General features: G+C 40.5%; 1 protein-coding gene across 2 annotated transcripts in view; it reads right to left on the reverse strand.

Annotated features, from left to right (window-relative positions):
- Window positions 1-13121, reverse strand: part of LOC126092262 (N-acetyltransferase eco) — a 96541-nt gene that overhangs the window by 52830 nt on the left and 30590 nt on the right. For both annotated transcript variants that reach the window (XM_049907777.1, XM_049907776.1), the window contains exons 3-5: window positions 817-1386; window positions 414-621; window positions 131-304 (exon numbers count right to left, since the gene is read on the reverse strand). In XM_049907777.1, coding sequence (XP_049763734.1) covers window positions 131-304; window positions 414-621; window positions 817-1386 — 952 coding nt within the window. The remainder of the gene's footprint in view (window positions 1-130; window positions 305-413; window positions 622-816; window positions 1387-13121) is intronic.

Below are 13121 nucleotides of genomic sequence, written 5' to 3' on the forward strand. Positions count from 1 at the left end.
CAACTTATGAATGTACTGTGACAGATTATGTTTTTAGACATATGCTGTCATGTAATTTTTGAGAAAAATTATTACATTTTCAGTATCATTCATAATTTAATAAAGCCAATGAGAAGTGCTGCATGTTTACCTTGCTGTTTTCCAAATACTTGTGTGTACAGCTGACATCAAGGTAGCCAGTCTCACGATTAGCAACTTCCATAACAGCTTTCACTTTCTTTAACCACATTTTGTTGTCATCAGGGTACACAACAATTACTCTTCCTGTGCCATAAACACATATTACCCTTTCATCTCTCCAGCCCTGTTACGGGAAAACATACAAAAAGTACATGAAGAACTGAATGAATAGCAACCTCTTGCAATCAAAATCCATCATTCACAATTATGAGTCAGGAATATTAAAAACTCACACAAAACTTAAGAGCAGATGCATTATTGTGATAGTTCTCATGGGCCATCTCATCTTCCCAGTCTCCAAGTTGGTAAACAATACCACATTCTTTGCACTGAGTTGCTCCAAATTTCTTCTGCCCGGCATCAATTTGGTACTGATCATTTCCAACCATCTGCCATTTTCTTTTCCTACTGGTATGATCCTTTTTCAAAGCTGGTGTCATACTGAAAAACAAGTGGGATCAACACTAAGTATGGAATTGCATCACAAAGTCACAAGTATTAACGTAGTTTCTACAATACAGAGATTGGGTCCCCTACAGTTGAATTAGACACTTACTACACTGCAATATCAGTAAATGGAGAATTAAGTGACGGAATTAAATGTAACTGGAGTAACTTATGACACAGAACACATACCTGCTATACTTCTGTGTGTGGTCCTGATAGAAAATTGGATACAATTTAACATCTTTATCCACATTCTGAGTTGCAACAGAAGCACTAGTGCAATTGGCCTGCATTTCAACCTCCCCCTCATTACCACACACCTGTAGGCCTGTAATATTGCTGGGCGTTGTGCATGCAAAAGTACTGCAGGGAGTATCCAATTCTAAGTTTTCTATAACCTGTGGATTCAAAATGGCACCAGCATTTAAATTTCCTTGTTGTCTAACAGATGGCTGTTGTTTTGAGGCACAAGATGCAATATGGTTTTCAGTGACATCCAAACAGTCAGCAGCAACAGTAATATTTTGAATATCTGTGCCACATGCCTCTTTGGGGCCATCTGTGTCAAGGCAGTCAAGGATAGCATTAACAGTATCATTGACTTTGTCTTGAAGCATATCTTGTGGTGTATCATCAACATCCATAGGCTCAAAAACAATATTCAGTCTTTTTTGTGCTGAAGGGTTGTCTTTCAAAACTGTGCTTTGTTTTTTTATTTCCTTCTTAGGAAGAAGGAATTTTCCATGCCTCACTTCCACCCTGGAAAAAGAAAATACAGACTGAACTCTTAACTTGCCACTACATGATGTGACAAAACAGAAATATTATGACAATACAGTGGAGTAAAGAAAAGGAAATGAAACAAAAATGTTAAGACTATCACCTATACATAGAGTGAACTTGAAAGGTATAGCACAGGCCACCTAAGCAAGAACTAACAGCAGTAAAAGTCTGTTGTTGATTACTTCAAAACACTTTAACAGAAGACAAATTAGGGAGGAAACAAAAGACTGATGCAAATAGTCACAAGGTTGGATACCCATAGTGGAGTCGCTGTAAGAAGATAACTGACAGTTGCAGTGGGCTGGACACAGCAGCTTCGTGCGTCTACTAAAGGCAATCACGTTACGCCATTTTCTAATTGTATCTATAGAAACACCTCAATGTTGTTGGAGCTCTGTATATGTCTACTGTTTTCACCTGCAGCCATCTGCACTTCGTAGCTGAAAGTTGGCAACCAGGCTGCAAACTGTCAGGCATCAACTTATCCCTACTTAATTGTAGTCCAGAACACAGTTTTAGATGGCAGGGTTGGTTAAGCAATTTTGAAATTCAATATCTTGTTGACAATAAAGCAATTCTGAATTTGTGGCCATTGTCACCGAAGTTAAAAACTTCTGGATTGTTATGCCATGCCATATTTCTTTAAATAATCAATATTTTTATTCCTCTGCTGGTGTCCGCTGTAGACTGAGCTCAGTTTATGATGGGCACCAGAAAATCCCAGCAGGAGTCAAAATATCAATTATTTAAATAAATATGACATGGCCTAACAATAAAAATGATTTTAACTTCAATACAGCAATTACCTACGTTCACAATGAATTCTATGTTGGGCTAGAATGTCAAATCCACTGTTACGCACTATGGTGTTTGCACTGGTGACAATCAAAATGTTTAATATTTGTGGCGCAAATTGGCAGAGCAGGTTTTCAGTGACTGTAGTACACACATCACACCTATTTTTACGAAAAGTTTCAATGCAAATACGGAAAAAAATGACATGATCATATGGCACTGATGGCTGGGAATCCCTACTTGGTGAAGTTTGGCTGCAGGGTTGCAAGTCTTTTCATTTGATGCCTCATTGGGCAACTTGCATGTCGATAACACAACACCCAGTCCCAAATGAAGAAAACGTCCAACCCAACTGGGAATTGAACCCGGGCCCACTGAATGGCAGCCAGATGCACTGACCACTCAGCTAAATGGGCAGGCAATGCAAATACTGATCAATTCTCTATCACTAAACCCCTCGGCAAAAGTTCTCATCTTACACAGACTGTACTTCATTCTTGCCCGATTTTGATAAAGAGCCAAAGGATTCAATATCTCAATATCAATTAATTCCCAGTATTAATCACATTACACAGTAATGTACTTTCTGATGTGTGTGCTATCATTTGTTGGAATTCTCTTTTTCATAGCCTGAACTGAATAAGACACCACACGTATCGCCCTGTGTACTGTTCGTGTTGTAAAGCATTAGCACACAAGTGGCAGCTATTGCTTGTGATGTCCCCAGGTTATACAATATAGTGACAATGGAACACGAGTGATTTTGTTAAGCAAAAATACGACTGATCTTGCATAGTGATTCACTTTTTTCATTTATAGTAAATTAATGCGTACAAAGAATGTAGTAAATCACCCAATGCTTCGAATTTTACAGCTGTTCTTTAAAGAACATTACAAATTTAAGAAAAAATTATTTGATAAAGTATTAAACACAAGAATTTATCTTCTCCAGTCGATAACAGTATTATGTAGTAAGCAAACGCACTGAACTATATGACCAGCTATGACTAATGAGTTTTCTATTTCCTTCCTCAGTGGTCTCCTTACCGTACAGGCATGAATGTTTATGGTTACATATTGTAGCTGTTACCAGCAACTGGTTATAGCATAATACTGCTCATAATTTTAGAACATACTTCCAGAATAACAAAGATTCTGAATAGGTATCACCTTCCATCTTACTCATCCTGGAAAACTGCTTTTCATACACACTTCACTGGCAATTTCTTTCAACTGCAAAACACTTGGAATTGGCAAATGAACTGCAGCATTCAATTCCTAAATGGTCACAAAAACTTCTCATAACCAATGATACTGTCTACACTCCTACTGGGAATGATTCTGCTACTGCACGGTAGGACCTTCCAGTATAGACAGACCTGTGAAAAATATTGTTAGATTTATTACTCGAATGTGGCATCATCAAAAGCCATTTTAGTCTTGTTAGTACAATGACTTTCCCTTACAAGGAGATCTCACTGCAATTGGATTTTTGCACTTTTTTATATTTACTCTCCCAAATCAGTTCAATGAAACTCTTAAAAGCCTGTAGAACAAGAAACTTTGAACTTTTCTGAATGTCTAATTCACAAAAACTAGGACGAGTTTTCTGACAGGCCGTGTGGCTCTGTTTTAGAAATCTGGCCTGCCATGTGGGTGTCCCAGGTTCAATTTCTAGCTCATGGAAATTTTTAAAAATGATGAAGTTCTAAGAGTATTTCTGTGAAGTGTGAAATACATATGTGCCAAACACTGAATAGTATTTTTTTAGTTTTTTATGTTAATCTATCAACAATACTTTATAAAAGGTTGGTAATAATTAATTAATATTTACAATGAAAACTTGGATTTGTGCACTATACGTAATTAGCAATAAGACAAAATGCATTTTTCATAAAAAATTGTGTTAACCAGCATATATTCGATGCATTATATCTTATGCTTCATGGAAATGCTCAAATACACAACTGTGTTTAAAAATTTGAAATGGCCAGGAATCGAACCTAAGAATGTCCAAAAGAACAAACACACAATAGTAGTATCTGAGCCTTTACAGCATTTAACAATATCTGCAGTGTTGACACACACTAGGTCCTCCCTCTAGGGAGAACCACGCAAGATAATGCGAGCGATGAGGAGAATGGCCATGGAAGCTCTGTGTCAGTAGTGAGTGACAAGTTGGGAATATGGGTCTGACAAAAAGTGTGCTCAGATAGCTGGAAGTGGTTAAGATAGCAGATTCCATAAATGGGAAACCCAGATGCGAGTCCTGGTCCACCACAAATTTTCATTTGTCATCATTGAGTATTTCTATGCCATCACGCAGGTGATAATGGTATTTCTCTTGCATCGTTTCTTACACCCTTTTGTTAGTATAATTAGTTAAAATTATAAAACTGAAATGAGAACTCTTTAGACACAATCAGACAGAAGAACTTAAAAATTTGGCAAGGAGAGCTCAGGGGAGCTATCGAAAAATCCTCAAAACATAATTCCACATGGTCTTGGTTTCCTCATAGCAAATCTTAAAAGGACTATTATTAGCACGAACTCTGTCAAGCTCTTTGTAAGTAGAGAGAGGGTCGATCTAAAACGAGTAATTATTTGCAAATCTGTTGCACTACACTCTCCCAGAACTACAAAAGCAAAAACGGCAAAAAAGGAATTCTTAGCACATTAGTCACGTTGGGTGTAGGAAAACCTATACACATTTCTACACTGAGTCATTCTAGTTAGAGATAAAAAAGGCAGATGCCCATACTTTTACTATAGTCAAGCCACAGCTATGTCTCCTTACATTAGTTTATTTAGGTAATATTAGGAAAAGGATAAAATTTCTGCACACCGTAAAGGCAGTATGTTGAGAAGCAGATAGGCAGAACGAAAAGATCTGGCCAAAACCTTCTTCAGAAAACACACCCACACCCACAAAGGCACATCTCATCCACATATGTATCTGCAGTAGGGCAGGGAAGGGAAACTAACAGCAGAATATGTGTGGGGGGACATTTCAATCTGAATTTGCATTGTTTTATTTATAGAATGTCTGCCACTTGTGGGTTGAAATACAACATGTATTTTCCACTTAATAGTAGTATAACAATTACTTGGGTACCTTTTGTTGTGTAAATCCTGAGACAATTTAAGACCACAGCAGACGGTTGAAGTTCAAACAATCTTCGCCAAAGGAAAAAATTTATATATATTTGGAGATTTCTGTTTGCAGATGATTAACATCATGTGAGTGTGTGACACTGGGCCTACAATGATCAATATAATTAAGTTTTATTACACAGTAGTATCTGAGGCTGTAGTGAAACCCGTCAGCATTTATGTTATTAAGTAACTCGCCTTAACTTCTAGAAGAAGTCTGATATCGGTATCACTACCAATTCAAGAAGTGTCTTTTCCTTTTAGCCATATTTCACTTGCAATAATGTATGGTCTAAAATGCACTGAACAGTAAGCTACTGGCAGCTTTTCTTTTTCATTAAAAGATCTGAAAAATCAAGTGCATATGGTCGAGACATGAGGTCTATTCTCAATGACCAAAACCAATAATGAAAATAAGTAGTTCATTACTAAGTTACACCATCACATGGAGAGGGGGAGACAGTTTTTTTAAAAAACAAGTTCTATCATCAACACTGGTTGGTAAACATTAAGGAATTTAGGCAGTTGGATTGGGTTGATTTGGGAAGGAGACCAAACTGCAAGGTCATCAGTCTCATAGGGAAGGAAGTCTGCTGTGCCCTTTCAAAGGAACCATCCAGGCATTTGCCTGAAGCAATTGAGGGACATCACAGAAAACCTAAATCAGGATGGCCGAACGCAGGATTGAACCATCGTCCTCCCGAATGCGAGCCCAGTGTGCTAACCACTGCGCCACTTCACTCAAGGAATTAAGGAACCAACATGAAAACCAGCTATATTTTTTCCGATAGAAAGTAAAATATTTACAGTAAGCTTGCGACTAACTGGGTTAGTGCAGATCCGAGGCTATACGGATAATACAAAATACAAGTTTTTAATGGAAACTGCTGTTTACTGTATTTATAAAGCAAGCTACATGTAACATTTGAAAGCCTACTGCATTACTTGCTAGAAACTGACAACTCGTTTACAGAAGCACATTGTTTTGTTTTACTATTTATGTTTTCGTCCACCTTTCTTGGTAACTGTTCCAATTCTCTTACAAGTCAAAACATCAGAATATTTAGACAAATTTTGTTTTGTATTTTGAAATTTCAACTCATTTCAGTGCCTTGCTGTTCACGACGACAGGATCTTTGATCATATCGTCTTCACTCTCTCAATCACAAACACTTTGTTCATAGGAATCACTATTTAACAACACAGATTTTTTGTTTATACATCTTCACAACCAGAAATTTGTTTTGACAAGATCACAAGAGTAGCAGTATCACATTCGAACCTCGGAAGTCACTTTCCATGAGAGTGTTGCATTTCTCTTCCATGAGCTAGCTATTGTCGTCATCACATTGCAGAATCCTTATGAAGACTGTGGACTGCATTGAATATGTTCAGGGATTTTATGAAACTGGTAATGACTGAACCTTCTTGCACATGCTATTTTGGTGAGATTTAACCATACATGTTTCACAGCCACAATTAAAACTTGATCCACTGGCTGCATCAATGACTTAACACAAGTTGTAAAGTGTCTCACAAAAATCAATTTGCCACCCAAAACAAGCATGTCTTCTGCAAAACAAGGTATGCTGTCTAATAAAAGACCAGTTCTTTCAGGTAAACCTTTCCCTTGCAAAAACATGAACATAGCAGGAACAAATATAGAACAGAACCAGTTTCTGAAGTTAGTGGTGTCCATTCAGGCTCCTTCGTGATGCACATAACATATCCCAAATGTATTCTGATGATGATGATGTTTGGTTTGTGGGGCGCTCAACTGCGTGGTTATCAGCGCCCGTACAATTACCCAATCTTTGCTCAGTCCAATTTCGCCACTTTCCTGGATGATGAAATGATGAGGACAACACAAACACCCAGTCATCTCGAGGCAGGTGAAAATCCCTGACCCCGCCGGGAATCGAACCTGGGACCCCGTGCTCGGGAAGCGAGAACGCTACCGCGAGACCACGAGCGGCGGACTGATGTATTCTGTTGGTAACGTGTGTGACACTAACAAGGCAAGCCTAGAAGCTGTGCCCACACTCGGAACCTATCTGATGTAATGTACTGTGCTCCTTATACACACTGCGACACTGTAGAGAAATTCTGTGTCAACTACAAGACTGCAGTCAATAGAAGATTGCATCAAATTTGTGCAGCGTGCTGCAGCTTCATTCCCATGAGTGCTAGAGGAATGAATTCACCATGAAACCTGTAGATCTCTTACACAAGCTCCAATGCTTAAACTTAATGTTTCCCACACAGAATGTTTCACATCACAGCTACAGACGTAATTTTTATTTTTCGATGCTAATACTCTTTTTAGTACAGTGTTCTAAATTTATTATACAGGGTGATTATAATCAAAGCTGAACTTTCAAAATGCTGTAGAAATAACACCACTGCTCAGAATAACATCAAATTGCAATGGAATATTATCAGAGAAGGGGGAAAACACATGGTAGAAGAAAAAAAGTAGTGTGAAAATTGATCAACATGTGGTGCTGTTTGTGTCAAGAGTATGTAATGAAAACACCTGTCATGTGCACGACCCACTGAAGTTGATAAAAGCACGCCATGTATGCTGCTTTTCCTCCCTTCGCATCTGCAATGTTCGCCATGACTGTGCAGGATCGCACTCTGCTTGTAAAGCTATATTACAAGAATGATGACTGTCAACACATCACTCTGCAGAAGTTCCAGACACTGAAGGGTTTGAAAAAAGGCGTTGGTCCAATAACTGCAGTGGGTCTCAAGAAAATGATTCGGAAATTCAAAAAGACAGGTTCTTCTAATGTGCAACCTGGTAGGGCGAGGAAATTAACTGTTTCAACGTCACTGAAAGCAGTGGCCACAGCAACGCAGGACGAGAAGAGTGGTGGTGTGCAAACATGTAGTGCACCGAGAACTGCCCGAACATCAGACATTTCTATGAGCACGGTGCTTAAAATCCTACGAAACATCCTTCTCTGCTACCCGTTCGAAATTACCCATGTTCACGAGTTGCTCCCTGTTAACTTGCCAGCAAGAGAGACTTTTGGTTCAGAATTTCTCACTCACGTGGAAGTGGACAATGATTGGGCGTGGAAGGTTTTGTGAACAGACGAAGCCCACTTCCATCTGACAGGATATGTCAATACACAGAACTGTCTAATATGGGCAATGGAAAATCCACACGCAAATCAACTAGTACCACATCATCATGGAAAGGTCACTGTCTGGTGTGGGTTTACGGCATCATTTATCATAGGGCCATATTTTTTCGAAGAGACAGGTGCTTCCCGTCCTGTTACCTGTACTGTCACTGGTAAGCGCTATGAGTGTCTTTTGCACAACCATGTCATTCCAGCTCTCCAACAGTGTGGATGGGATCATTTTTATGGAGGATGGCACACCTCCGCACATTGCAAATTCAGTTAAGCAGCCGCTGGAGCCATTTCCGAAATGCTAGAATTATCAGCCATGATTTCCCAACAGCCTCCCTTCCGGATCACCTGATCTTAATTCGTGTGAGTTCTGGCGGTGCGGCTAGCTGAAAGATGATGTGTTCAGTGTTCCGATTTCAAAGTTAGCTGCACTGAAGGCACGCACTGCGCAACACATTCTGAACGTGACCCCAGAAACACTTTCATCAGTTGTGCAAAACAGTGGACAGTATATCGAACATGTTTTACGTCAGGCATGTGGAAACCAATAATACGATTTGACTTTGACTGATGATTTTTATATGGTTTTTGGCCTCAGGACAATTAAAAACAGATGTGATTGATGCTATTTATGCGGTTTTTGGCCTGAGGACAACTAAAAACCCATTTTCCCATCCAATGTGAAATGACCTTGCTGTGATGGATGGGCTTACGTAACTAACAGTATCACACCTGTACACCCATGCACACTGAGTGGTACAATTTTGTTTAACGTTAAATGTACACCTTAGGCATTGTTGTACAATTCATTTGTCATTTGTAGTTGACTGCAATTAAATTATGATGCTTACAGTGCCATCTATTGCTACATTTTGTGACTATTTATTTTTCTTCTGCCATACGTTTTCCCCCTTCTCCGATAATATTCCGTTGCAATTTGACGTCATTCTGACATGTGGTGTTATTTCTACAGTGGTTTGAAAGTTTAACTTTAATTATAATCATGCTGTACATTAACTGTGTGTAATACCTCTTATACTTTCTCTTTTCTTAAACAAGTTTTTGGTTTGTGATAAGTAGTTAATTGCAGGAGATGAAAATTTATACTGTTCTAATAAATAGTATTAATCTAAGCTGTAATAAGATTGGAAACTGTGTACGAATGTATAGTATCTGTAACAACAGTCAAGTACTTTCAGTCTGGAAAGTCACTGCTAATGTGTTGGGTGCTTGGAAGAGTGTCGGCCACAATAGAATATGCAGTATATGTTTGTGATGAAGGGACTGTGGTAGCACTTGTTGGACTCTTGTACCTTGGCGTGGACAGAATGCTGCAGTGGACACACTAAACTGCTCCTTTGTCAACCGGCAGAGGTCCAGGTAGCTGGTAACATGTTATGGTTTGAGGTATACTCATAATCCAGATTTACTGACTGTAACTTCAATACTGCCAAGTTACAGTAATATGTTACCTCTGCATTGATACAGGACAGAAACTAGCTTTGGACTGTAAACTTGCCACTCATTTCCTTTACACAAAATTCTAAATAATACACTCCTGGAAATTGAAATAAGAACACCGTGAATTCATTGTCCCAGGAAGGGGAAACTTTATTGCCACATTCCTGGGGTCAGATACATCACATGATCACACTGACAGAACCACAGGCACACAGACACAGGCAACAGAGCATGCAAAATGTCGGCACTAGTACAGTGCATATCCACCTTTCGCAGCAATGCAGGCTGCTATTCTCCCATGGAGACGATCGTAGAGATGCTGGATGTAGTCCTGTGGAACGGCTTGCCATGCCATTTCCACCTGGCGCCTCAGTTGGACCAGCGTTCGTGCTGGACGTGCAGACCGCGTGAGACGACGCTTCATCCAGTCCCAAACATGCTCAATGGGGGACAGATCCGGAGATCTTGCTGGCCAGGATAGTTGACTTACACCTTCTAGAGCATGTTGGGTGGCACGGGATACATGCGGACGTGCATTGTCCTGTTGGAACAGCAAGTTCCCTTGCCGGTCTAGGAATGGTAGAACGATGGGTTCGATGACTGTTTGGATGTACCGTGCACTATTCAGTGTCCCCTCGACGATCACCAGTGGTGTACGGCCAGTGTAGGAGATCGCTCCCCACACCATGATGCCGGGTGTTGGCCCTGTGTGCCTCGGTCGTATGCAGTCCTGATTGTGGCGCTCACCTGCACGGCGCCAAACACGCATACGACCATCATTGGCACCAAGGCAGAAGCGACTCTCATCGCTGAAGACGACACGTCTCGATTCGTCCCTCCATTCACGCCTGTCGCGACACCACTGGAGGCGGGCTGCACGATGTTGGGGCGTGAGTGGAAGACGGCCTAACGGTGTGCGGGACCGTAGCCCAGCTTCATGGAGACGGTTGCGAATGGTCCTCGCCGATACCCCAGGAGCAACAGTGTCCCTAATTTGCTGGGAAGTGGCGGTGCGGTCCCCTACGGCACTGCGTAGGATCCTACGGTCTTGGCGTGCATCCGTGCGTCGCTGCGGTCCGGTCCCAGGTCGACGGGCACGTGCACCTTCCGCCGACCACTGGCGACAACATCGATGTACTGTGGAGACCTCACGCCCCACGTGTTGAGCAATTCGGCGGTACGTCCACCCGGCCTCCCGCATGCCCACTATATGCCCTCGCTCAAAGTCCGTCAACTGCACATACGGTTCACGTCCACGCTGTCGCGGCATGCTACCAGTGTTAAAGACTGCGATGGAGCTCCGTATGCCACGGCAAACTGGCTGACACTGACGGCGGCGGTGCACAAATGCTGCGCAGCTAGCGCCATTTGACGGCCAACACCGCGGTTCCTGGTGTGTCCGCTGTGCCGTGCGTGTGATCATTGCTTGTACAGCCCTCTCGCAGTGTCCGGAGCAAGTATGGTGGGTCTGACACACCGGTGTCAATGTGTTCTTTTTTCCATTTCCAGGAGTGTACATCCATTAGTAACATAAAAAAGTAAAACACATTTAATTACACTGATTTATCCATTGCACAAATATTTTCTCTTTCCTGATAAGTCACTTTAAATTTTACACCTACCACACAAGTACACCATATTTAACTATCGTATAAAATGTAGCTAAATTCACTAGAAAAATGAAAAAAATTGCAAAAATATTTTGTGCTGCATTGTACTGTGCAGCTATCTGGATAGGAAATGAAACATAACACAGCACTACCACTACTGACCACCAACTGTTGAAATGTTTTGTACCTGTCTTGTTCATGTACGTGGATCCACAAGTGTTGCTTGAATGTACACTGTTCCTTATTTAAACTATGTTATACATCCTTGCCCCCAAAAGTTTTCCTTGAGTTACCTCAGATGTTTGGGTATTATTCTGGTGGTGGATAAAATTCCAATGTTTGAGATCAGTTCAAAGAATTCCGGAACTTAGTCCACAACTTTTTTTATCCTTACCTTTTACTTATTATGCATGGTGTCCTTCGAAATACTCTCTTCCACAACTGATACACAGCTACCAAAGCCATTTCCACTTCCGGCAGCAGTCTTGGTATGCCTCTTGCTGGATCGCGCGAAGTGCATCCATGAATTTTCTTTCATCTCATTTATCATTGCAAATATTCATTCTTCCAACAGGATTTTAAAGTTTGGAAATAAAAAAAATAATAATAAAAAAAGTCCACAGGGGCAAGGTAGGGAGAGTACAGAGGATAAAGCAGCATAGCAATTTCGATTTTTGTGCAATATTCATGCACCAACAGCAATGAACGTGCAGGTGCTTTATCATGATGCAAGAGCCATGAATTGTCTCGCTACATGCTGTGTCACAATTTCAAGATGTGATGCAACTAAAATGCTACATTCTTCTGTAATCTCCGACAGACTGATTGGCATGTGCAATTTTGTTGACGTCCCTAATATGAGCATTGTCGGTAGACGTTGAAGGGCATCCTGAATGAAGGTCATCATTACCTTCCTTAAACCATGTGAAGCAATCTTAACACGGAATACGGTGTAAGCACTCATCACCATAGGCCTCCTGCATAATTTGGTGTGTGTCTGTAAAGGTTTTCTCGAGTTTCATGCAACATTTAATACAGATGCATTGCTCCTCTAACTCTGTCCTCTCGCAATTCATGAACTGTGCGGCACAATGTACTACTCAATACAGCACTAAACAATACCTAAGAGTCATACAACAAAGGAACTTCCAGCAGTTACACATTAAACACATGCATCTGTAGGGCTGCCAATCACATTTAGCTCCAACACACCACTGTTGCGAAATTACAAATATTTTGGAATTTTCTGAATAGACCTTGTATACTGAATGTGTTTGGTGATATCGTTTATTCTTATTTGATTAATGATACTCACAACCAGTCTTATAGCCAATCATTAGAACCTGTCAGCCTTTTAAGCAGTACATCAAACTATAAGCTGTGTCATGATATTTTTATTTAGACATCAACTTGTGCCAATGGTTCCCTCTACTATGAATGCAGTATAGTTTCACATAGTAATTTATGATCCTGTTTTAAGTTAGACAGTATGTGTTCCATAGTTAGCAACCAATTTTTATAATTGAAACTTTGGTTGCACCTAATA

Source organism: Schistocerca cancellata, chromosome 7 (genome assembly GCF_023864275.1).
Source record: "Schistocerca cancellata isolate TAMUIC-IGC-003103 chromosome 7, iqSchCanc2.1, whole genome shotgun sequence".
In the NCBI taxonomy this organism is placed as follows: Eukaryota; Metazoa; Arthropoda; class Insecta; order Orthoptera; family Acrididae; genus Schistocerca; species Schistocerca cancellata.